The sequence below is a fragment of the Chlorocebus sabaeus genome, chromosome 24, assembly GCF_047675955.1.
Source record: "Chlorocebus sabaeus isolate Y175 chromosome 24, mChlSab1.0.hap1, whole genome shotgun sequence".
NCBI lineage: Eukaryota > Metazoa > Chordata > Mammalia > Primates > Cercopithecidae > Chlorocebus > Chlorocebus sabaeus.
The window spans coordinates 49,642,815-49,670,274 of NC_132927.1; the positions used below are offsets into that span (position 1 = coordinate 49,642,815).

General features: G+C 41.4%; 1 protein-coding gene across 12 annotated transcripts in view; it reads right to left on the minus strand.

Annotated features, from left to right (window-relative positions):
- The window catches only part of NUMB (NUMB endocytic adaptor protein), a 190,552-nt gene that overhangs the window by 8,059 nt on the left and 155,033 nt on the right, over window positions 1-27,460 (minus strand). For 10 of the 12 annotated variants that reach the window (XM_073011136.1, XM_073011138.1, XM_007987214.3 and 7 more), the window contains 4 exons: window positions 14,889-14,963; window positions 9,121-9,261; window positions 4,018-4,222; window positions 741-1,034 (listed from right to left, as the gene is read on the minus strand). In XM_073011136.1, the coding sequence (XP_072867237.1) occupies window positions 741-1,034; window positions 4,018-4,222; window positions 9,121-9,261; window positions 14,889-14,963 (715 nt within the window). The remainder of the gene's footprint in view (window positions 1-740; window positions 1,035-4,017; window positions 4,223-9,120; window positions 9,262-14,888; window positions 14,964-27,460) is intronic. The other 2 variants (XM_037984225.2, XM_037984223.2) reach the window with 1 other exon arrangement.

A 27,460-nucleotide genomic window follows, 5' to 3' on the forward strand; every position in this document is an offset into this window, starting at 1 on the left:
TCAGTAGGAATGGCCTATTGAGACAGCTTCCTCATATTCTGTTATAACAATGGCTTGATATGTCTCAGAGCGAAGTAAAATAGAGCCCAACAAAACCACTGACCAGATCTAATACTTTAGCTACAGATTTTATGATGAGGATAGACCTATAGGGGCTGGCATAGCTGTACAGAGGCCACACGAAGGCCTGTGGGACAGTTCTGAAAGGTAATGAATATTTGTGAACAAGTCCACTGTCTGTGAAGAACAACAGATCTTAGATGTACACGAGACACCTCTCTAGAGTTTCCTCCCTATGGAGCCAACCAGCCAGAAGGACAATGAGCACATATCCATTTCTTCTGCTGGTAATGCTATGTGTTTCTAAGGCCTCTTTAATTAATTCCCTTCTGGGTCCCAAATGGCAGAATAAGAATAGAAACTTGAGACCCTTGATGTTTGGAAGCAGGTTGGCTGAGAGGCAGTGAATGCCCTTACATCGAGACAAACCACAAATCTTGAGGCTTAGGCTAGAAATTCCACAATGGCTCTGATGCCTGTTTGTTGAAGAGAAATTATGGATTCACATACCCCTCCATGGACCTTAGTTTTCTCACTATGGGAAATGACAAAAGATACAACTATCAACCAACCTCAGGGAAAGAGGAATGCCTAGTTTAATGGGATCAGTGTCTTCATGGGAAGTGATGAGAATGCTTCAGTGCTCGAGTACCCAGTGAGTCAGGTAGATGCTACATTACCTGCATTTTTAATGGGGAAATCAGTCTTCCTCTGCATAGTGGAAGGCAACTCATTGATGCGTAGGGATAGTTGGCGTTTAAAGGGTGACATCTTCTGGCTAAGAGCAGGAAATCCCCGGAAAGAGCCTTGGCGAGCAAGCTGTTCAATTGGAGCATGCCGGCGTGGGATGGCATGAGGATTGTTCATCTCCAGAGAGGTCGTGGCATCAGAAGTAGGAGAGGTGGGAGAGGATGGGGATGGAGCAGTGTTGCCAGGGGCCACTGATGAACCAACGACTATCTTATCTGTTTCAGCTCAAGAAAATAAAGAGAATGAAGACCTTAGCAATGTCTTCAAATAATTTGAGTTTACAGAGCTGACAAATGTGAAAGCCCTCTAGGTCCTTTTACCCATTTCCTTCCCAATGTCTCTTAAAAGGTAAGTTAGAAGTAGGGTTCAGATCCATTTTCCAGACAGATAAAAGGCTTAGTAACGTACTGTATGTCACACAGCACATCTACTAAGACAGAAATGTTAGATCTTTTACTCTCATTCAGTGATTTATAAATTAAGACTGTGAACAAGATCTTAAAAACTCAGTTCCTATGAATTCCTAATATATGGTCTTTTAAAGAATGATTCATGATTTTCAATGCTTGTGTGTTAGGGGAGGAGAACTTTGGGATAAATAAGCATAAGTTTAACCATGTATCTTTGATTAGGTGTCAAAGAATGTCATACATAACAGTCTTTATTTATTTATTTACTGTTTGAGATGGAGTTTCGCTCTTTTTGCCCAGGCTGGAGTGCAATGGCATGATCTTGGCTCACTGCAACCTCCACCTCCCAGGTTCAAGTGATTCTCCTGCTTCAGCCTCCCAAGTAGCTGGGATTATAGGTGCATGCCACCACACCCAACTAATTTTGTATTTTTAATAGATACGAGGTTTCATCATGTTGGTCAGGCTGGTCACAAACTCCTGACCTCAGGTGATGCACCTGCCTCGGCCTCCCAAAGTGCTGGGATTACAAGTGTGAGCCACCACGCCCAACCTAAAGCAGTCTTTAAATCATGCATTTGTGGTTCATTTGAATAAAAGCATGCAGTAGTAAAATTTTGAACTGGATTAAATTTGATTAAATATAAGACTGTGGGTACCAGTCGAGTCCCATTCTGATTGTGACAAATCTCAACCACCAACTCTCACAATCCTTTGTAGATCTTGGGACTCAATCTCTTTGCAGTTGCTGTACATAACAATGAATATTATTTGGTGGTATTAAAGAACATGCTTAATTAGTGAACAGTCTGAAGACCACTAAAGCATATTAAATAACAGTAATACAGGTTAAATTTTCTAGTATAGATAGCATGATTTTTTCCCCCTTTGGCTTCCTGGTGCAAACATTTACAAGAAATGAAAAAAATCACTATCAATAATTTCATTTCAAATAAAAATATGTATGCTTTTTTTTTGGAGGGGGGTTAAGAATTAGAGCTGTTTGGGTCAGTATTTTAGTCAATGCTGCTATCTAAAAGGGCTGGTTTAAGGCCAGGTGCAGTGGCTCACACCTGTAATTCCAGCACTTTAGGAGGCCAAAGCAGGCAGATCAACTGAGATCACGAGTTTGAGACCCGCCTGGCCCATCTCTACTAAAAATACAAACATTAGCTGGGTGTGGTGGCATGCACCTGTAATCCCAGCTTCAGGAGGCTGAGGCAGGAGAATTGCTTGAACCCAGGAGGTGGAGGCTGCAGTCAGTGGAGACTGCGCCATTACATTCCAGCCTGGGCAACAGAACTAGACTCTGTCTCAAAAAAAAAAAGAAAAAATAAAACCCAAATCAAACCAAAACAACAACAACAAAAGACTAGTTTAGAACTAAAAGATTATAGTAAAAACATTATCATATATATATATTTGTTTGTTTTTAAGAGACAGGGTTTTACTGTTACCCAGGCTGGAGGAGTGCAGTGGCATGATCACAGCTCACTGTAACCTTGTACTCCTGGGCTCCAGCAATCCTCTGGTCTCAGCCTCCCAAGCAGCTAGGATTATGGATGTGTACCACTAAATATGGATAATTAATTTTTTTTTTTTTAGGGATAGGGTCTATGTTGTCCAGTCTGGTCACAAACTCCTGGCCTCAAGTGATCTTTCCTCCTCAGCCTCCTTAAGTATTGAGATTATAGCTGTGAGCCACTATACCTGGCCTCAAAATTATATTAATGTCTATTAGTTAACCTGAATTGTTTGTGCTTGTCTTGTTGGTTTTAACCCTACTTATATACAAGAATGCAAAAATATTTTCAAGCCCTATCATTTAGTTCTAAAATATACCCAACTCACATTTATAGACTGCCGACTAACTTGAATGTTTGTACAGGCATTTCTTTTTTTTTTTTTTTTTTTTTTGAGACGGAGTCTCGCTCTGTCGCCCAGGCTGGGGTGCAGTGGCCGGATCTCAGCTCACTGCAAGCTCCGCCTCCCAGGTTCACGCCATTCTCCTGCCTCAGCCTCCCGAGTAGCTGGGACTACAGGCGCCTTCCACCTCGCCCGGCTGTTTTTTTTGTGTTTTTTAGTAGAGACGGGGTTTCACCGTGTTAGCCAGGATGGTCTCTATCTCCTGACCTCGTGATCCACCCGTCTCGGCCTCCCAAAGTGCTGGGATTACAGGCTTGAGCCACCGCGCCCGGCTGTACAGGCATTTCTGCTGTGATGCCATGTGTACCTAAATAAAACACTCTATAAAATCATACCCTAAATTAAATTAACAGAGCTATGGGAAAAAGAGTTATAGGCTTACCTCTCAAAATCTATAGACTTTTGTGACTAGAAAGCACTAAAAACCAGCAATAATCTCATGTAAGCAATATTACTGTTAAATCTCTCTGCTAGCATCATAGTCCGTGGATGCTTTGCAGCCTTAAGCCCTGGGACCTGTGCTGCTTTCTTTAAGATGCAGGTACTTGCTTCATTTGCTTCTCATAGAGATCAGATGCATCCGAATTAAAAAGGTATTTCAGGATAGAAGAGGGTAAGAGATGTCTCTGCAGCTTCTTCAACTGCACTCTGATTCCTCAGACAGCTTACTAGAATGGAGTAAATATTTTTGAAGCCATTAAACTAGCCACTCTAAAGGAAGCAGTTTTTAAGATTTTCAGCTTTGTTATAAGGTTTTATATTGCTAAGGGTTCTCTTTGATTATGAGAAAACTTATCCCTGGTAGCTTCAAAATAATACCTTGTTGGGAAAAACTGCATTCCATAAATACACACTGTAGAACAGATTGTACCTTTCTTGGCATCTTGCATTTGTTTCATGATCTCCTCTCTTTCTGCTTGTTCAGTGGCTGTTGTGACACGGAATGATCCTTCTCTTGTAAAAGTGGTTCGACTAGCATCAAAAGTAGCAGTCACTCCACATTCCTTCTCCCGCTTCTGCTTGCGCTCTAAACAGGCTGCAAAAGCACAGCCTACTGCATGGCTCAACCTTTCACCCTGTAGAGAGCAGGTTTTAAAAGCTTTTCAGAATTACATTACTAACAATTACATAGAAATAAGTCCTTTTTTTTTGTTTTTGAGACAGAGTCTTGCTGTTACCCAGGCTGGAGTGCAGTGGCACAGTCTCTGCTCACTGCAATCTCTGCCTCTGGGCTCAAATAATTCTTGTGCCTCAGCCTCCTGAGTAGTTGGGACTATAATCACGCACCACCACACCTGGCTAATTTTTGTATTTTTATTAGAGATGGGGTTTTGCTATGTCGGGCAGGCTGGTCTCCAACTCCTGGCTTCAAGTGGTCTACCTGCTTCAACCTCCCAAAGTGCTGGGATTACAGGCGTGAGCTACCACACTTGGCCCAAATAAGTCTGTTTTTATGAAAGCAAGATGTTGCAAATTCCAACTTAAAATTGTTTTAATATATTCACATGCCAAATTAATTTAAATGAATAAATTTTCTTAGGTAGTGGTTATGATGGTTCAATTCACTGTTACGAACCTTGAAGTAAAGTGATAACCAGCAACCTGCGCTTTTGCAAGCAGCCATGGAGAACTCTTTATCACTTAGGCTCTGTCATGTCAGCCCTGGCCAACAGTTTAGAAGACTCTATGCAAGGTTTCAAGCCTTGACATGCAAGCTTCTAGTTGCCCTTTGGGGAAGGAGAGGGAATATTTACCAGCCATTTCTAAGAAACTACTGGAAAGGCAAGGCATATTTCAGGAGCTTAATGCAGTGTTAGTATGTCTAGGAAAAAAAGGTGCAAACTTAAAACTTCTGATAAACAAATACAATTCCAGTGATTAAAAAGGAATGCGGCTGGGCATGGTGGCTCACATCTGTAATTCCAGCACTTTGGGAGGCCGAGGTGGGCAGATCGCTTGAGTCCAGGAGTTTGTGACCAGCCTGGATAATACAGTGAGACCCTGTCTCTATCAAAAAAAAAGAAAAAGAAAATTAGGCCAGGTGGGATGGCTCACACCTGTAATCCCAGCACTTTGGGAGGCCGAGGTGGGTGGATCATGAGGTCAGGAGTTCGAGACCAGCCTGGCCAACATGGCAAAACCCCATCTCTACTAAAAACACAAAAATTAGCCAGGCGTGGTGGTGGGTGCCTGTAATCCCAGCTACTTGGGAGACTGAGACAGGAGAATTGCTTGAAGTTGGGAAGTAGAGGTTGCTGTGAGCTTAGATGGCACCATTGCACTCCAGCCTGGGCAACGAGAGTGAAACTCTGTCTCAAAAAATAAATAAAAATAAAAATAAAGGCTGGGTGCAGTGGCTCAAGCCTGTAATCCCAGCACTTTGGGAGGCTGAGGCAGGCAGATCACCTGAGGTCAGGAGTTCGAGACCAGCCTGACCAACATGGAGAAACCCTGTCTCTACTAAAAATACAAAATTAGTCAGGCATGATGGCGCATGCCTGTAATCCCAGCTACTCGGGAGGCTGAGGCAGGAGAATCACTTGAACTCAACCCGGGAGGTGGAGGTTGCGGTGAGCCAAGATCGTGCCACTGCACTCCAGCCTGGGCAACAGGAGCAAAACTCTGTCTCAAAAAAAAAAATAATTAAAAAATAATAATAATAATAAAAAGAAAAGAAAATTAGTCGAGTGTGGTGGTGGTGTGTGTCTGTGGTCCTACTTGGGAGGTGGAAGGATCGCTTAAACCTACAGTAAGCTGTAATTGTGCCACTGCACTCCAGCCCGGGTGACATAGTGAGACCCTGTTTCAAAAAACACTAACAATGAGACAAACGCTTTGCTGTCTCCCCTTTCTGAAACCTCCCTCTAAGCAAACCTCCTCATTTATGGCCCTCAGTGCTTTTAGGTTTTCCCCCATACCTTTCCTATCTTCCTCTAGCTCTCTCTAATTCCCAACTCTACCTCCCAACCAAACACAGGCAAAAGCGAAAGCATGTTTTCATCCACACTGTCTACTTATAAAAGAATTAAGCAGAGAAAACTGATTTGTGTGTGGGAGGAGTGGAGGACGTATGTATATGAACAAAACACTGCTTTATATAGATACACTGGATTACCCAGAGTCAATTTAATAAATTTAATGGATTATTTTTAGCAGGGTTATCTGTATTTTAAACCATTTTGCTAATTGTGGAATAAAAAATCTAGAGATGGTATAATTGTTGGCATCATTCACAGTGAGAAGAGATATTTGGGAACAGGAAGTCTTTTGTGGTGTTCTCAAAATCACACCACGTAGGCAGCTGCTCCTACACACGGCTCTGAACAAGTTGTTTCACTGGATTTTGCATGACAGTATTAGTTATCATAAGGACAGGTAGAGGTTTAAAATGCTTTATGTCCCTAAGATTTTACTATCTTTGACTACTTTTTACTTTTTTAAAACTTTTAAACTTTTTAAAGAAACTTTTGACTACTTAAAGACTGATAGAATTACTCTATGTATCCACATGAGTTTCCATCTAACTTCCCACTAGGACGATATTAGGCCAGATGTTAAAGCATGAAACAGGAGTACTGAAAGATTCTTCGAATGTGTTTGCATTTGAACGCAGCTCTATTATAAGGACAGAGCTACAGGTCAAGGAAGCTTATTCTTTCTCCTAGGCCTAGGGCAGAAGTTGTTGCAGAGTGACCTCATCCCCAACCAACAGCATCATCTGGGAACTTTAAGTGCAAATTCTGAAGTCCCAACCCCAAACTCACTGAATGAAAAACGCTGGAGATGGGGCCCAGCAATCTATGTTTTAAAACAAGTCCTCCAGGTGATTTTGATACAGTAGAACTATTGGCCTAGGAGATTCAAACAGCCTGCCGGGCCATGATTTGACAATAAAATGGTTTTTAAATTAGTATCTGGAAACTCTTGAACTCCAGATTTTTAAAGTGTAGTGATAGCAAAATATACTAAATTTGTGGTTTACTTAGAGTCTGAGAAACAGAGGACAAATGCATAGTTCAGTTACTTCAACTCATTTTCAAAGCACCTGTATCAAACCAAGGAAGAACAGCTTAAACATTACTAGCTAAAATTTTTGGAGTAATGTGGGCCAGACCCTATGCTAAGTGTGCTTATACTCATTATCCAATTTAGTATTCATAACCAGTTTCTCCATTTATAGAAGTATATACCAAGACAGAGAATGTTAAGTAACTTGCCCCAAATCCCATGCTAGTAAGAACCAGAATCAGAACTGAAACCCATATCTGACTCAGAGCCTGAGTTCTTAGCATTTGTTTACACCAGTGTCTCAAAGATCTTTAAACAATTTTGGTCAATTTTTAGAGCATGGCCACTACTTATCTTCCAGATTAAACTTTGGCAAGAGCTTTACTCACCTGTAACCTCTGCCTCCTGGGTTCAAGAGATTCTCGTGCCTCCACCTCCTGAGTAACTGGGATTACAGGCACCTGCCACCATGGCCAGCTAATTTTTGTATTTTTAGTAGAGACAGGGTTTCATCATGTTGGCTAGGCTGGTCTTGAACTCCCGACCTCAAGTGATCTGCCCACCTCGACTTCCCAAATTGCTAGGATTACAGGCATGAGCCACCGTGCCTGGCCTATTTTTGTTTTTTGTTTTCAGATGGCGTCTTACTCTGTCATCCAGGCTGGAGTTCAGTGGCACAATCTTGGCTCACTGCAACCTCTGCATCCCGGTTCAAGCGATTCCCCTGAGTCAGTCTCCCAAGTAGCTGGGATTACAGGCGTGCGCCACCACACCTGGCTAATTTTTGCATTTTTAGTAGAGACAGGGTTTTACCATGTTGGCCAGACTCTTCTTGAACCCTTGACCTCAGGCGATCTGCCCACCTCAGCCTCCCAAAGTGCTGGGATTACAGGTGTGAGCCACCATGCCCGGCCAGTATTTCTTTTCTTTTTTTTAGACGGAGTCTTACTCTGTTGCCCAGGATGGAGTCAGTGGTGCAATCTCAGCTCACTGCAACCTCTGCCTCCTGGGTTCAAGCAATCCTTCTGCCTCAGCCTCCCGAGTAGCTGGGACTACAAGCATGTGCCACCATGCCTGGCTAATTTTTTTGTATTTTTAGTAGAGACGGGGGTTTCACCATATTGGCCAGGCTGGTCTTGAACTCCTGACCTCGTGATCTGCCTGCCTCGGCCTCCTAAAGTGCTGGGATTACAGGTGTGAACCACTGTGCCTGGCCAGTATTTCTGTTTTTATAATAGTTGAAAGTATATTCCAACTCAGTTTTTTTTTTTTTTTCTGGAGACAAGGTCTCACTCTTGTCACCCAGGCTGGAGTGTAATGGCACGATGACTCACTGTAGCCTCCAACACGTGGTCTCAAGTGATCTGCTCGCCTCAGCCTCCCAAGGCACGTAGCTAAGACTACATGCATGTGCCACCATGCCTGGCTAATTTTTTCTTTAACTTTGTGAAGATGAGGTCTTGCCACATAACCCAGGTTGGTTTCCAACTTGTGGTCTCAAGTGATCCTCCCGCCCTGGCCAAAGTGCTGGGATTACAGGGTGAGCCATCAGGCCCAGCCAAGTTCTTTCATTTGTAGTAGTCTCTTTGCAAATACATTTTTAATACCATACCCATATGTGTTAGCAAACAAATGCATTTAAGAACCCTGAAAATACTTCCAATAAGTAAAAGTTTCAAATAAAGTTTAGCAACCACTATCACCAGACCATTTTTATCTTCCTTTAATGATCTTTGGTTTCAGCCAATCATTTTGTTCAGGGAGTTGCAACTCCCGGGGTTACAATAAGAGTGTAAAATATTTGAATAAAAGGAGCTGAAAGTAGGCTAGTTTAGGCACTTCCAAGAGCAGCTGTAGCAGCACATACTTGTTAAAAATGTAGTAGAAACCGCTTGGCTGAGCAAACCCAGAAAGAGCCCAGCTAACTGAGAATACTCATCATGAAATACGTATTTGTTGGACTCACTGTGTCCTTGACAGCCATGAAGCAGTGACAGATCCAGCGACGAGTGGTGCCATCACGACATATGTAAGAAAAGGCTCTATCAAAGTTCCTATCTGGGGCACAGAAAGAAACTTTCTCTATCGTCTGGTCAACTATGAGGTCCTAGAAAATAGGACACACAAAGAAAGAGAAGACTTATGAGGTTATTTGAGCTTCTCAGAACACAGGATGTTCATTTCATGATGCACAATCCATACATCTGATACAACTAGGCTATGGAATAGCTAGATATGTGTCCAGCAGTTTAAATACTGAGAATTGGACTTAGCAGATATCCTAAGAGGCACTTTACCCAGATACCTCTCTCATCTACATGTTCTAAAGCATATGCTTGTTGATTCTAGTTTTACATCTCTTTCATGGTAGGTTCCACATTCAACAATATATGTAAATCAGTATCTTTAATCCTTTGGGTTTATTTCCAAATATAAGCAAATACATATAATAGTCATGTTTATGCTACCTTCGTTACACAATGAACACTACACACATACACACACAGTTCTGCGCCTTGCTTTTTTACATTAGATATACCCTATCCAGTGAATTTACTTCAGATACTATATTTTTTCAGGTGTGGAATTTCCATTTGTTTCTTTTCCTTTCTTTTTTTTTTTTTTTTTTGGACAGTCTCACTTTGTCACCTGGGCTGGAATGCAGTGGCGCGATCTTGGCTCACTGTAACCTCTGCCTCCAGGGTTCAAGCAATTCTTCTGCCTCAGCCTCCCGAGTAACTGGGACTACAGACATGTGCCACCACACCCGGCTAATTTTTTGTGTTTTTAGTAGAGACAGGTTTCACTGTGTTAGCCAGGATGGTCTCAATCTCCTGACCTCGTGATCCACCTGCCTCGGTCTCCCAAAGTGCTGGGATTACAGGTGTGAGCCACCGCGCCCAGCCATTTGTTTCTTTTTCATAGTTTCTATTCTCTGCCAATATTTCTATCTCTTCATTCAATATGAACATATTTCCTTTCTGCCACTGAGTATAGTTATAATCCCTACTATACACTATTTTCATTTCTGTTAAGGTAGCACTCTACTTCAGTGTGCCATTTTCTGTACTAGTTGTGGTGATGCTATAAATACAAAACAATATAATGACTCAAAGACAAGAGATGTTTATTTCTTGGTCAAATAATGAAGGAGGGTACTTAAAATCTGTCTGCTAATTCCAACATCTGAGTCAACTTGAAGTTGGGTCTTTATTGATTGTTATTTTGATGAGAATAAGTCAGACTTGTCTGTTTTGTTGTATGCTGAGTAACTGCATTGTAGACATTGTGAATGTTGTATGTGGAGAGTCTGGATTCCATTATATTCCTTGGAAATGTTATGTTTTTGGTTTTATCAAGTAGCTTATTTGATTATACTCAAATGGAAAACTCTATCTTTTGAACAGCACCTCAGACATCAGGGTGTTTTTGTTCTTTTTTTGAGACTGCCTCGCTCCATCATCCAGGCTGGAGTGCAGTGGCACAATCACTGCTTACTGTAACCTCAACTCCTGGGCTCAAGCGATCCTCCCGCCTCAGCCTCCCAAGTAGGTAGGACTACAGGTGCATGTCACCATACGTAGGTAATCAAGTATCAGTTTTTATATCCTTAGTTGGGCTATTTGGAGTCTGCCTTGAATCTACATGGCTAAAGGGGCAGAGATTAGGGCAGAATTTATGAACAGAATTTGGGACAGAATTACTCCTTTTTGGCTTATTTTCAGGATTTTCTTTTTACTTTCTTTTTTTGAGACAGTCTTGCGCTGTCACCCAGGCTGCTGGAGTGCAATGGCGCAATCTCAGCTTACTGCAACCTCTGCCTTCCAGGTTCAAGTGACTCTCGTGCCTCAGCCTCCCAAGTAGCTGGAACCATAGGCACACAACACCATGCCCAGCCAATTTTTTGTATTTTTAGGAGAGACAGGGCTTTAGCATGTTGGCCAGGCTGGTCTTGAACTACTGGCCTCAAGTGATCCACCTGCCTTGGCCTCCTAAACTGCTGGGATTACAGGTGTGAGCCACCACGCTCAGCCTCTCTTTTTACCTTCTAGTGGCTATTGTTGCCTCAAATTCTGTCTTCTGCACTTTAGGAGGCTGAGGCAGGTGGATCACTTGAGGTCAGGAGTTCTAGACCAGCCTGGCCAACACTGTGAAACTCCGTCTCTACCAAAAATACTAAAATTCGCTGGGTGTGCTGGCGGGTGCCTGTAATCCCAACTACTCGGGAGGCTGAGGCAGGAGAATTGCTTGAACCCAGGAGGCAGAGGTTGCAGTGAGCCAAGATCACACCATTGCACTCCAGCCTGGGCGACAGAGCCAGACTCCATCTCAAAAAAAAAAACAAACACACAAAAAAATTATGTCTTTTGGTTTTTAAGACCAAAAGACTAAGTGTTTCTCACTGAAGTTAGAGCTACCCTATATGGTACAGACTAGGACCTATCCTTAAGCTAGAAGCTGTGAAATGGGAAATCACCCAATACAATTTCCTTCTTCTAAGTATCGGCTTCTCTCTAGAATCTATCTGTTTGGGTTATTTTCTAGTGTCTTTGAATAATTGGGTTATTTTGTTTAGAATTTACAGTTGTTTGCTAGAGGGTCAGTCCAACAGAAGCTCTATTTAGCTATTGCTGGAAGTGAAACACACTGAACAGTCATTTTGAAACTTGTTTTTCTAATATTTTTCTTTGTAACATAAATTTCATTTCCATCTACTAGTTCAATTACATTTCCATTTGCAATTCATTTATCTCTTTTTTTTTTTTTTTTTTTTTTTTTTTTGATACAGAGTCTTGTTCTGTTGCCCAGGCTGGAGTGCAGTGGCGCGTTCTTGGCTCACTTCAAGCTCTGCCTCCCAGGTTCATGCCATTCTCCGGCCTTAGCCTCCTGAGTAGCTGGGACTACAGGCGCCTGCCACCACACCCAGCTAATTTTTTGTATTTTTAGTAGAGATGGGGTTTCACCGTGTTAGCCAGGATGGTCTTGACCTCTTGACCTCGTGATCCGCCTGCCTCGGCCTCCCAAAGTGCTGGGATTACAGGCATAAGCCACTGCACCCGGCCATTCATTTATCTCTTTTTCTAAGAAACTAAGAGTTACTATACTCAAATAGGAACACTAGGCTGAGTGCAGTAGATCACACCTGTAATACCAGCACTTTGGGACGCTGAGGTGGGAGGATTGCTTGAGCCCAGGGGTTCGAAACCAGCCTGGGCAACATAGTGAGACCCCATCTCTAAAAAAAGAAAAAAATATCTGGGCCATGGTGGTGTGTGCCTACAGTCCCAGCTACTTGAGAGGCTGAGGTTGCAGGATCCCTTGAGTCTAGGAGACTGAGGCTGCAGTGAGCTATGTCTGTGCCACTGTACTCCAGCCTAGGTGACAGTGTAAGAAGACACTGTCTCAAGAAAAAGAAAAAAACAAAACAAAACAAAACAAAAAAAAAGGTAGGAACACTATCAGAATCAAGATACACATGAGTTGGGAGATGGGACAGCAAGGCAATCTGACAGAGCTTCTTGCTCAAAGGTTAAGGGCTTCAGATTTCAGCTTCTGTTCCACAAAAATTTGTGCAGATCATGGCATGGTGTTATCACAAATACTGATCCCAACATAGTATTAGTTCCTGCTTATAGCGAAATACAAGGTGGGAAGATGGTCCCAATGGTGACAAGCCACCAATGACTACTAATCACTACTATTCAGTGTGGAAAAAACTAAACTAATGAATGCCAGTGGTGTGAGTAGCCACAAGGGGGCAATATTACTTTCCAACTATTGTATAAAACAATTAAATACATAGCTTTCAAGTGTAACAAATTTCATCCAAACACTAATGAAAACTACACAAGTTCCAAAAAATAATTAAAATGATCACTGTTTCCAACAGTAATGTACTAAAATTGAAGACTATTGCTTCTCTTGAACTTAAAAAAAAGTATGCAATATAAGGTCAAATAACTAAAATGCAGCTATATTAAATCACTTGAAATTACCAGGCAAGTTGCCTATCAAAACTGCTTTTTACCTGCCAGACTTTCTCCCCTTTCAGTGGCATTTGAATTTTTAAAAAAATTATCTTCTTGTTAAATTTTTTCCTGACTTTAGGTATTCTAGGAAATTTTAATTAATAATTAAATGTCCTTATATAACACCTTATGCTTTCTAGGGGTAGATCTGTGTGTCTATTCTTATTTAGGCATTTAGGATCACTGTTTTCTCAAATGCAAAATGCTACCTATGATTTGAGATATTATTTGGATTCTAAGTAAATGTTAACCAAAGAGCCATTTACTAGTCCTTAAGACATCACTTAAATTGAGTTTTGAGTCAAAAGCCAGGTTAATTAGTTCAAATATCATTTTCTTAAAATAGTGTTTTCTTCAGAGCAAGAAGAAATTTCAGATGTGGAGTCCATCTGTTTTTAATTTTAAAATACGGTAAAAAGATAGTCTATCATCTTTTATATCAAATTTGTGAGAATGAAAACTTTTTTTTTTTTTTTTTTTTTGAGACGGAGTCTCGCTCCGTCACCCAGGCTGGAGTGCAGTGGCACAATCTTGGCTCACTGCAAGCTCCGCCTCCCGGGTTCACGCCATTCTCCTGCCTCAGCCTCCTGAGTAGCTGGGACTACAGGCGCCCACCACTGCGCCCGGCTAATTTTTTTTCTATATTTTTTAGTAGAGACGGGGTTTCACCATGGTCTCGATCTCCTGACCTTGTGATCCGCCCGCCTCGGCCTCCCAAAGTGCTGGGATTACAGGCGTGAGCCACCGCACCCAGCTGAGAATGAAAACTTTTTTAAAAAAATGTAAGAACAAAAATAGGCCACGCGCGGTGGCTCATGCCTGTAATCCCAGCACTTTGGGAGGCCAAGGCAGGAAGATCATTTGAGATCGGAAGTTCAAGACCAGCCTGACCAACAAGGTGAAACCTCGTCTGTACCAAAGAATACAAAATTAGCGGGGCATGGTGGTCCGTGTGTGTAGTCAGCTACTTGGGAGGCTGAGGCAGGAGAATCGTTTGAACTCAAGAGGTGGAGGTTGCAGTGAGCTGGGATTGTACCACTGCACTCCAGCCTGGGCAACAAGAGTGAAACTCCATCTCAAAAAAAAAAAAAAAAAAATAGAACTCAGATCTTAACACTAAATGCTAATGCTTAGTACCTTAGACATGCTATGTCATGTAGAACAAAATGTTGAGAGAATACTATTTTTCATAAAGTAAATGAGTAACTAAAGTGGTTTCCTGAACGTTAAATAGTCTCTCAGAAGATTGTACTTTGGACTAAGTGGAAGGATAAAGCTTCAACAATATAATACCTTTCAACAGCTTAAGGGTATTATATCTGATCATTAGAGATTTTTAAAAACATATGAGGAGTCCTATTTATGCTTATAAGAATCTTACCTTAGGCCAGACATGGTGGCTCACTCTTTTAATCCCAGCACTTTGGGAAGCTGCCGGTGGATCACCTGAGGTCAGGAGTTCGAGATCAGCCTGGTCAACATGGTGAAACCCCGTCTCTACTTATAATAGAAAAGTTAGCCAGGCGTGGTAGCACACCCCTGTAATCCCAGCTACTTGGGTGGCTGAGGCAGGAGAGTTGCTTGAACCCGAGAGACGGAGGTTGCAGTGAGCTGAGATCGCGCCATTGCACTCCAGCCTGGGCGACAAGAGTGAAACTCCATCTCCAAAAAAAAAATAAAATAAATCAAAATCAAAGAATCTTACCTTAGTTTTTTCATCCACAACTCTGAGTCCATCTGCTGAGACCCACAGAACTGCTTTAACCGCTTTCTTTCCAGTCTTTTAAGAGAAACGAAAAAGGGGAGGGGAAGATACACATATACAATATTAAAAAAAAAGTCATCTTCCACAGAAAACACTCACTTCTGCCTTCCAAAAGTCACAAGTACAGATGGAGTCCAAGTTCAGGAGTGGTACCCAAAGCCAGATACTCAAACCAAACTGCAGAAAAGTTCAGGAAAAAATAAGCCAAAGCCATTATTTTACAAACACAATGCAAAACAATAATAAAAGTAAGTAAAAGGGAAGTAACAGATGGAATAAAACCCAAGATATCACATTCCATAAAGGGCAAAGAATTCATAACTAGATTCTTCACCCATTTAAAAAATCAAGAAAACCAAGAGTCAGATACATATTAAACACATAAGGAGTTACACCACAAGTAGCATCTACAAGTGTATTTAGAGCAAGAAGTAACATGTCTAAATTGAGATGTTGACCATTCTACTATCCTATGACCCCAGTATGTTATAGCAGGACCCTTGGTCACCTAAAATTTTCGTGTTAAAAACACAGTAAGTCTTCATTATTCTATTAACAATCTTCAAAAAGCCATTATTTGTTCTCTCAGAGTTAACACTGACATTTTTCCTAATAATTTTTTTTTTTTTCTTGAGACAGAGTCTCACTCTGTCGCCCAGGCTGGAGAGCAATGATGCAATATTGGCTCACTGCAACCTCCCCACTCCCGGGTTCAAGCGATTCTCCCGCCTCGGCCTCCCGAATAGCTGGGATTACAGGCTCCTGCCATCACGCCCGGCTAATTTCTGTATTTCTAGTAGAGATGGAGTTTTACCACATTGGCCAGGCTGGTCTGGAACTCCTGATCTCAAGTGATCTGCCCACCTCAGCCTCCTGAAGTGCTGGGATTACAGGTGCGAGCCACTGTGCCCAGCGTCTAATAATTTTAGAGACGAAGTCTCACTATGTTGCCCACGCTGGAGTGCAGTGGCTATTCACAGGTATGATCATAGAGCATTACAGCCTTGAACTCCTGGGCTAAAGTGATCCCCCCGTCCCAGTCTCATGTGTAGCCAGGACTACAAGTGTGCACCACTGCACCTAGCCTTGGCTTGGGTTAACTTGACATTAAATGCATGGAGACATTTTGGGGACACAGGAAGATTTAAAAACTACCCAAAAAAAAAACTTTCTTTTTACTGGCTCAGAAAATACTTTTTGGCACATGAGAATCACATGAGAACAAGCTGATGCATAATTCCTCTTGTGATGGAATGTAATAGTAATTTAACAGTATCCTTTCTTTTTAACTGCCTCAAGGATACAGCAAAATAAAACAAAAGCAATATGAAGGCTGAGAATAGGTATCAGATTATCATAAAAAATACAGATCAAAAAGAATCTGTTGCTAAGGTTGGCGCAGCAGCCTCTAGAAGGGACAAGGGAGACTATCAGAACTGTCTACCACTCTCCTCTATATGTGATCCAAGCCTACGAAAACTTGATATGGGGACATGGCCTTACTTAACCTGTGATCCTTTAGGCCTCATCATCTCCACCACCGCCATACATTTGATGAGTGCCTATAATATGCCGGCCAGTGGAAATACCTGGACGGTTACTGAAAGGCAACAATCAGACAAAAAATAAAGAATACCGTAGGTAAGTGCTACAGTAGAGCTGAGAACAAGGTACAGTGATATCAGAAAAGAGGTATAATCAAACTCTTTGTGAAATTGGGGAAGGTTATACAAAGGAGAAGACTGAACTGGGTGCTGAAATAATTTTTCTTGATGCTCTAGGTAGGGGCAGGGAGACAGGGAAGTAACAGAAGTACTGGACATGCCAGGCAAAAGAAACAGCAGTACAGGACATGGAAGCAAACAACATGGCAATTCTGGGGCTCTATAAATATTTTAGTATGGCTTGGTAAGTAGACTTGGCAATGGGAGAGGCATAATGGGAGATACAGTAGGAAAGGCCTAATCACGGGAGGTCTTCTATTCCTGATAAGGACTTTGATCTTGATTCTATGCGTAATTAGAAGCTACTCTGTAAATATTATTACAATAAATTGAATTTAGGTAAAGGAGATTAGCCTTGGTAATATGGATAGGCTTCATCCAATCAGTTGAAGGCCTCAGAGCAAAAACAGGTTTCCTGGAGAAGAAACCCTGCCTGAGTTTCCAGCCTGTTGGCCTGCTTTACAGGTATCAGACTTGCCAGCCTGCCAGCCCCTACAATCACACGAGTGAATTCTTAAAATATATAATATATAATATATATTAATATGTGATATATATCATATATTATATATATATTATATCATATATATATATAAAACCTCCTAGAGATTCTGTTTCTTTGGAGGATCCTGATACAGAAGTAGAAGTTAGACTAGAATGGATCGATAAGTAAATGAAAGGCAAGAAGAGTCTACAAGTATTAAATACTTTCTTTACAAAGCTTTTCTATAAAAAGGAGAGCTGTAGGGCAATAAGGCACAGGCAGAGGATCAAGGGAACTCTATAAGAATTGTGATACACTAGCATGTTATACTTGAAATAGAATGGGCTTTGGATTAAGACAAATACGAGACTGAATTCAGTGCTACTATTCATAAGCTAAGAAAGTTATGTAGCCCATTGAGCTTCCATCTCTTCATCTGTAAAATATCTGTAGTTTGTTAAAAGGATTAGAGATTATATACAGTACCTGGAATTTAAATAGGGTAAAAATTAGCAGCCATTTATCATCATTATATTATTAATAAACTTTTAAAAACCTTTCCCAGTAGTAAAGCAGAATTCTTAAAAGAGTGATACACATTTTCAACAATGACAACAAAAAATCCTCTTCATGTGCTGAATGGGAAAAGCTAGTGGAACAATGGAAATGGAAGGCCCAAGAAAAAAAGAAGAGTAATTTAGAGGACAAAGTCCAACAAAATGCAGGGTGAGATGGCGCTAGAATACAAGTTTTAGACAGGAGGAGAGATGTCCATTCCTATGAAATGGAGGGATAAAGTGAGGCCGAGTAGATAGGAAGACAGATTTGTAAAGGAGGGAGTAGCAAGTGGAGAAAATTCACTCTGCAGAACCATAAATTCATCTGCGAATGTGTGGTATTACTTTACCTGCTTTACTTTGCTGGGGAGAGGAAAGATGACAGGCAGAGTAAAACAGTAAAGATTTAGAACAGTAGTATGGAGGCAGTCTAGTAGAGTGACTAGGAACCAAGCTGTTGTTTGGATTTGAATTCTGGTTTTGCAAGTTACTCCCATCAAAGGCAGGTTAATTTAATTTCTCTGTGCTTCACTTTCTACACCTGTATAATGATGTTAATAATCTCATATACCTCATAGGGTTACTGTGAGGATTAAACGAATTAATGTACACGAAAGGTTTAGAACAAGGACGGTCATATAATTTACTCTACAAACTGGGAACCCTTTGAAAATGAAAGGGATGACTATTAAACTAATAAATGGGTGTTATAATAGGGCTGTTCCAGGCAAATTGGTAGAACAGTCATTCACCAACAACAGTAACTGCTCATATTTAACCAACCCTCATGTAACAATTAGTATTTTGCTGGAAGGTAAGCTCCATGAGGGCAAGGTTCTTCCTTCTATCATTCACTGCTGTATCCCTGGAACTTGAACAACACCTGGAACAGGGTAGCAGTTCAAGAAATATTTGTTGAAAGAAAAAATATGCTAAATATTAGTTGTAGGAAACAGGAGACAGCTGACCAGTCTCCTGTTGTAGCTGACCAGTCAATATACAACATTATCAAATGGCACTGACAATTCTAAGATATTTAAATTTGCAGTTTAATCAATCTGCTCATTGTATAATTGTAGCCTGCAGTGTTCAGTATCTAAGGCAACAGATAGGACTACTTCAAGGTTGGAAGACTGAAGAAGGGAAAAATAAAAGGTCAATTTAGAATGGGACTGTTCTCCAGTTAGTCTCCTTACAATATTCAGGGAAATATAACATTTTCTTGGCCCAATTATATGCTTGTTTGTTTGGAGACAGGGTCTTGCCTTGTTGCCCAGGCTGGCATGCAAGTGGCACAGGACAGTTCACTGCAGCCTTGAACTCCTGGGCTCCAGTAAACCTCCCACTTCAGCCTCCCCAGTAGCTGGGACTACAGGCGTGCACTACCACACCCAGCTAATTTTTAAACATTTTTTTTTGTAGAGATGGGGTCTTGCCCTGCTGCCTAGGCTGGAGCATAGTGACATAATCATAATTCACTGCAGCCTTGAACTCCTAGGCTCAAGCGATCCTCCTGCTTCGGCCTCCCAAAGTGCTGGGATTACAGGTGTAAATCACCATACACAGCCCAATTATATGGTTATAAAAACATGTGTGGCCAGGTGTGGTGGCTCATGTCTGTAATCCCAACACTTTGGGAGGCCAAGGCAGGTGGATCGCTTGAGGCCAAGAGTTCAAAACCAGCCTGGCCAACATGGTGAAATCCCGTATCTACTAAAAATACAAAAAATTAGCCAGGTGTGGTGGCACGTGCCTGTAATTCCAGCTACTCAGGAGGCTGAGGCAGGAGAATTGCTTGAACCCAGGAGGCAGAGGTTGCAGTGAACTGAGATCACGCCACTGCACTCCTGCCTGGGTGATAGACTAAGACTCCATCTCAAAAATAAAAAAAATAAATAAAATTGTGCTTTTTGAGATAGGCCTTAATAATTTTATAGTATTGTACTAATGTATCAGTAAGGAATCATATTTGTCATATTTCATGACCTCTGACTCTCTAAAGAAAGAAAACAGATAATATGAATTCTTGCATTTGTTCACACTTTTGGGTGTCAGTTCTTGTACATCATTATAGTTTGCCACATTACAGTTACTTCAGTCAGGTACTGAAATATTAATGATTAGAAATTAAGCCCAGGCTTCCTCTCACAAATTCTACAGTTGCAATACTTCCATATTTCTTTCTTTCTTTTTTTTTTTTTTCTGACACGAGTCTTACTCTGTCACCCAGGCTGGAGTGCAGTGGAGCAGTTTTAGGCTCACTGCAACCTCTGTGTCCTGGGTTCAAGTGATTCTCGTGCCTCGATTACAGGTGCATGGCCCCACGCCCAGCTACATTTTTTGTATTTTTTTTTTGGTAGAGATGGTGTTTTGCCAAGTTGGCCAGGCTGGTCTTGAACTCCTGACCTCAGGTGATCCACCCACCTTGGCCTCTCAAAGTGCTGGGATTACAGGTATGAGCCACTGCACCTGGCCAATACTTCCATATTATTTGTTAACTTGAGTCTTTCATTCTGACCACATAAACTAAGATTTCTGAGCATTTTTAAGAAAAGAAGATAAAAGTGACTAAGAGGACAATGTCTGCCCTAAAACTGTCTACTTGAAACCAGTATCCTAGGCGATCAGGCCACAGTTAACTAATCAAAGGACTGAAAAAAGACAACCTACATTAAGTATGAAATGTAGAATTTACATACAGGCTGGGGGCAATGGCTCATGCCTATAATCCCAGCACTTTTGGAGGAAGTTGAGGAGGGTGGATCACCTGAAGTCAGGAGTTCGAGACCACTCACCAACATGGCGAAACCCTGTCTCTACTAAAAATACAAAAATTAGCCAGGTGTGGTAGCAGGTGCCTGTAACCCCAGCTGCTCGGAAGGCTGAGGCAGGAGACTCACTTGAACCCGGGAGGTGGAGGTTGCAGTGAGCTGGGATTGCACCATTGCACTCCAGCCTGGGCAACAGAGTGAGTGAGACTCCATCTCAAAAAAAAGAAAAAGAAAAGAAAGAAAAAAAGAATTTACATACATCTTAGTGGCACAAACACCTCTTTAAAAAGACAACATGCTGGCCAGGTACGGTGGCTCACACCTGTAATCCCAGCACTTTGGGAGGCCAAGGTCAGTGGATTACCTGAGGTCAGGAGTTTGAGACCATCCTGGCCAACATGGTAAAATCTCGTCTCTACTAAAAACACAAAGACCAGCCGGGCGTGGTGGCATGCGCCTGTAGTCTCAGCTACTCTGGAGGCTGTGGCATGAGAATTGCTTGAACCTAGGAGGCAGAGGTTGCAGTGAGCCAAGATCGCGCTACTGCACTCCAGTCTGGGTGACAGAGCGAGACTCCATCTCAACAACAACAAAAGACAATATGCTTCAGGAACTAATAAAAATGTGGAAGTGGTAACACAGATGTTCAGACATTCAGAATTATTTTATCATCGCTGCTCTAACACTTTCTACTTTAATAATAATTTCACGGTTATAGATAGAATTCACACTGACAAATACAAGTATTATGAAAAAGCTTCACAATAATGACAAAAATCCTTTTTTTCAAAGAAAACCGATCTAACATGGACAGAACTTCAGTAACTTAGAATTTAAATTGGTGAAATCTGAGCAGAAGGATCAAGCTAACCAAAAGTGAAAAATTAAAGTACAACTTTCTCAAGTAATTACTCTACACTATAAATATCCAGCTTAGTATTTAAAAATTATTATATTCTTTAAAACTTTTTGTTATGGGTAGATATAAACCAATATAGCAATTAAGCAGGTTCCGACACTGGAGAAAATAATAACATATAGTGAATCATTACAAATTACTAAATCAGGAAACTTGTACCAGAAGGAAATGCACAGGTAATCTTAACACAAAAAAATCTGGTGAAGGAACACAAAATGGTTGGAAAAATGGCACAGAAATAGTAACAAGCTCAGCACACTGTAAGATGACTTTCTCCTAAATATAAAAGCTACACACAGTAAAAGGCAACTGAAATAACCAATTGCTCTCTACCTATCTCCAGAGTTTTTTTGTTTGCTTTTTGTTTCTTTAAACAGAAACCACTGTTTCTTTCTTTTTCTTTCTTTCTTTTTTTTTTGTTAGAGACAGGATCTTAATTTGTCACCCAGGCTGGAGCGCAGTGGTGTGATCACAGCTCACTGCAGCCTCAAACTCTTGGGCTCAAGTCATCCACCCACCTCAGCCTCCTGAGTAGCTGGGAGACCACAAGTAAGTACCAACACACCTGGCTTTTTTATTTTTATAGGACTTTTTATATTTTTATAGGACTTTCATAGGACTTTTTCTTTTTTTTTTTTTTTGAGGCGGAGTTTCACTCTGTCGCCCAGGCTGGAGTGCAGTGGCCGGATCTCAGCTCACTGCAAGCTCCGCCTCCCGGGTTCACGCCATTCTCCTGCCTCAGCCTCCCGAGTAGCTGGGACTACAGGCGCCCGCCACCTCGCCCGGCTAGATTTTTGTATTTTTTAGTAGAGACGGGGTTTCACCGGGTTAGCCAGGATGGTCTTGATCTCCTGACCTCGTGATCCGCCCGTCTCGGCCTCCCAAAGTGCTGGGATTACAGGCTTGAGCCACCGCGCCCGGCCGACTTTTTCATTTTTATAGGAAGGGGTCTTATGTTCCCCAGGCTGGTCTCAAGTTCCTGGCTTCACGTGATCCTCCCACCTCAGCCTTCCAAAGTATTAGGATTAAGGATGTGAGCCACTATGCCCAGTTGAAACCACTTTTAAAAAATAAATTGAAAAAGGATGAAAATGACAAGTCGGTGATAAACATGGTAGGTGGAAAGATTCTTACATTGCTCTTTTATTTCATTAGTATAACTGATGTTATCCTTGGGAGAAATGAGTTTTGTTTTATTTTTTGAGACAGGCTTGCTCTGTCGCCCATGCTTGGAGTGCAGTGGTGCGATCTTGGCTCACTGCAACCTCCACCTCCTGGGTCTAAGCAATTCTCCTGCCTCAGCCTCCCAAATGGCTGGGATTACAGGTGCCTGCCACCATGCCCAGCTACGGCTAATTTTTGTATTTTTAATAGAGAAGGGGTTTCACCGTGTTGGCCAGGCTGGTCTTGAACTCCTGACTTCAGGTGATCCGCATGCCTCAGCCTCCCAAAATGCTGGGATTTAGGTGTGAGCTACCACGCCTGGCCGAAATGAGTTTTTAAACTGTTGAAATTAGGAATTAGCAAACGTTTTTTGTGAAGGACCAGATAACAAAATATTTTAGGCTTTGCAGGACATACAATCTCTATTGCAACTACTCAACTCTATGATTGCACAAAAGCAGCCAGAACAATATGTACACAAATCGGCATGACTTTGTTCCAATAAAATGTTATTTACAAAAACAAATATAGTAGTGGGCCATAGTTTGTGACATCTGATATAATCATAATCTCTATAAAGTAATTAATTGAATGTTCTTGGAAAGATAATTCTTTATACTGAAATATTAGACCTGTTGGAACTGTGTCCCTGAATTCATCTTCTTTTTTTTTCTGACAAATGTATTTACATCCTACCCACTTTAAGGTGCTGTCCAACTCTAAAATTCTATGATTCCCAAGATCACCAATGAGATAAGAGCATGCCATTGGCAAAAATAAAAATGACATTTGGAGGCAAGACAGTTCTGCTGGGCATATGCTAGGTAAGAGCAAAAGGGTTAAGCAGATGTTCTAATGTAAGCTGAAGTGAAGAAATGCTATAAAGACACATGGAAACCTAATTCTGCATAGCTTTGAAATGTTAAGAAGCAACAGCAGCAAGCAGACCAATTAGGGCAGAACAAGTCACTCTCAGAACAACAGTGATTTGCAATTCTACTGTGCAAAGTTCCTTCAGCTACAAACTAAAGAGGTCTTCAAGGGTACCCAATGTGTAAAGAATCACTGGTCAGTCTTTCTGCCACATCTACACAGAGGCAGGCATTACAGAGTAATGGTGATATATAAACCAGGAAACCATGATACAGTGTGCCTGAAAAAAGTCTAAACAAGAGACTTTTTTCAGAGGAAACCCAGCTTCATTGTTTTTTAAATCAGAAAAGCCTTGAAGTCTATAATTTGATATTTGAATTTCTGAACAGAATGGTATAATAAATAAATTTTGTCTTATAATTCCAAAATCCAGTGAATATACCCCAAAGAACAAAGCAGCGAAAGGATAGAAACACAACTTTCTTCAGGATTTGAGATTGTACTGTGCTCAGGAAGAGTAGAGTAACTTTTAGTCTCAGACGCTAAGGTTAATTATTCCTGTACTTTCTTAAATGAGAGGGGCACTTAAAGGCTTTTAGGAAAAAACAAGCATGGAGCATGTCATGAACTACACAGTAAAGGAGAGTTTGGAGAGGCAATTTAGCTCTTCTAGTATGCCAAATCACTTCAGGTGGGGGAGGGGAGACCTAGGGATTATTCCAATATTAAGTTCATTTTTCAAAGGTATATAGTAGCTGAAATGAAAATTCTAGAGGTATCTCAAATTCAACCTGTCCAAAACCAAATTATCCCTTCTCACAATGAGTGATTCCACCATCCCCTTGGTCATCCATGAATTAAATCTGGGTCTCATCTTCTGTTTCCTTCTCAACACCCCTAGGCTGAATGAATGAATGAATGAATGAATGAATGAATGAGTGTGCAACATGTTTTCTCTCATCCCAATGTCCCTGATAGTGCTGTTCCTTCTGTCTGAAATCTTTCTCTTCTAACTTAGTTTAACTGGAACTCACAGTTTTTAGGCTCAGCCTTAGGTGTCATCTCCTCCTAGAAGCCTTCATTACAACCTTTCACATTCACTCTTCCTCTTTACTCCTGGAGCACCTGTTATTGTCACACAATTTGGTAACCATGTCTTTACCTATCTGATTCCTCCCACAACAGGGTGAACTTGAGCAGTACATTTCTCATTCATTCCTTTATTCATTAATTCAAATATTTTGGAGCAGCTACCATGGACCACAAATTATTCTAGGTACTGAAGATTTGCAGTAAACAAAACAGGTGGAGATCACTGTCCTCACAGAGCTTACATTTCAGTGAGGAAGAGATAAACAAATAAGTAAAATGTATGGCATGACACACAGTGATAAGCCCTATCAGATAAAAATAAAGCTAGGAAGTGGAATAGGGAGTGGGTGTGTCTGGTGGAGAGTGGTGTTTGGATTTTTTAAAAAGTTGTCAGTAAATGCCTGATAATGGGGCTTTTGAGTGAAGGGAAAGAGTTGAGGAAGTGAGCCACACATATATCTGGATGATGTGTGTTCCACTAGAGGTTACAACAAGTACAAAGGCCCTGAGGTGAAAGCATATCTGGTGTGTTTAAGGAATATCCAGGAGGCTAGTGTGGCTGGAACAGAGGAAGCAAGAAGGAGGATAGGAGGAGATAAAAGAGGAAAAAGACAGAAGGGATTCATATGCAATGGCCTACAAGGCCTAAAAGACTTTGGCTTTTACCCTGAGTAGATCAGGAAGCTACTGGGGGACATGGGACAGTGAAGCAACATAATCAGGCCTCTGTCGTCTTTTTTTTTTCTTTTTTTTTGAGGCGGAGTATCACTCTGTTGCCCTGGCTGGAGCACAGTGGCATGATCTCAGCTCACTGCAAGCTCTACCTCCCAGGTTCACACCATTCTCCTGCCTCAGCCTCCCAAGTAGCTGGGACTACAGGCACCCGCCACCACGCCTGTCTAATTTTTTTGTATTTTTAGTAGAGACGGGGTTTCACCATGTTAGCCAGGATGGTCTCGATCTCCTGATCTTGTGATCCGCCTGCCTAGGACTCCCAAAGTGCTGGGATTACAGGCGTGAGCCACTGTGCCCGGCCAGACCTCTGTCTTAAAAAGATCACTCAGGCCGATCTCTCAAGAGGGGATGGCAGGAGGACAATAATGAAAGCAGGGGTAGTAGGATGCTAGTAGAATGCTACTGCAATGGTTCAGTTAAGAGGAGATGCTGGCTTGGACCAGGATAGGAGTGGTGGAGATAGTGAGAACTGATTAGGTTCTTGAAGGCTAAAGCAGACAGGAACTGTTAATGGAGTGGATGTAGGGTATAAGAAAAAGAGAAGTCAAGGTCATATCCAGGGTTTGGCTAGTGCATAGGGACAGAGATGCTGTATACTGAGACTGGAAAAAACTAGGAGAGAAAGATCCTTCTCTCCTTGGGGGAATTCGATTTGTGACATATTAAAGGGTGTGGTGACTAGCAGATATCAAAGTGAAAAAGTTTAATAATGATGATAGTGACACCTATCTACCAAAACAGGCCATTTGGTGCTCTTTACTTATGTTTATTCATCTAATCTTCACAACAACCACATGAAGTAGGCATTAATCGCAAAGCTAGCAAGTGCAAGTAATCTGGCACCAAAGGCTGGGCCCTTGCTTCCTATGCTATATTGCTTCTAAGATGGAAATACCATTATGGAGTTCAGGGGAGATGTATGGAGATATAAATTTCAAAACCATCAGCATATATTACATAAATGATATTTAAAGCCATCACATTGTGGATGAGATCATTAACGGAGAGGTGTAGGCTGAAAAGAGTCCACAGACGAAGGGGAAAATTGGGAAAGTATGATCCCTGAACTAGTGTTTCAAGGGGGAGTGAGAGATGGGCTACGTCAATTGCTGCTGATAGCCTGAGTAAGGCAATAGGACTACTGGAATAGTAATACAAAAGAAGATAAGGGCAGCCGTGGTGGTGTGGTGGAGGTAAAAGTTGTGGAGATGATTAAATGGGTTCAACAGAAGAAGGAGCTGAGAGTACCAAGAAAAAACCTTTTTTTAAAAAGAAGATGGTATACTTTTATGCTAATGGATGATCCACTAGAGAAAGAAAACTGATTATAGAGGAGACAGGGGGTAGCATGACCAGAATAAGTAAGAGTTGGAATTAGAAGAATCTGGTGGAGGAGTTGGCCTCTGCAAGGAGCACAGATAGTTCATCCCTTGAACAGGAGGGAAACAATATATGAGCACAGATGCACTTTTAAAGAATAGGATCCAATACCCAAAGGAATATAAATAATTCTACTACAAAGACACTTGCACACGTATGTTTACTGCAGCACTATTCACAAAAGCAAAGACTTGGAACCAACCCAAATGCCCATCAATGATAGACTGGATAAAGAAAATGTGGCACATATATACCATGGAATACTATGCAGCCATAAAAAAGAATGAGTTCATGTCCTTTGTAGGGACATGGATGAAGCTGGAAACCACCATTCTTAGCAAATTAACACAGGAACAGAAAACCAAATACCACATGTTCTCACTCATAAGTGGGAGGTGAACAATGAGCACACACGGGGGAACATCACACACTGGGGCCTGTCGGGGAGTTGGGGGCAAGGGGAGGGAGAGCATTAGGACAAATATCTAATGTATGTGGGGCTTAAAACCTAGATGACGGGTTGATGGTTGCAGCAAACCACCATGGCACATGTATACTTACGTAACAAACCTGCACGTTCTGCACATATATCCCAGAACTTAAGGTATAATAATAATAATAATAATAATAATAATAAAAGAATAGGATCCAGAATGAAGATAAGCACTAAGTACAAGTTGTCATAGAGGAGAAAATTTAGGAAATATAAAATAGAATGGAGATTTGAATACACTAATTCAAGAGTGGAGTCATAAATGCCATGAAATCCTTTACTCTCAGGAATTAGGTTAAAACAATGTAACTACACATTAC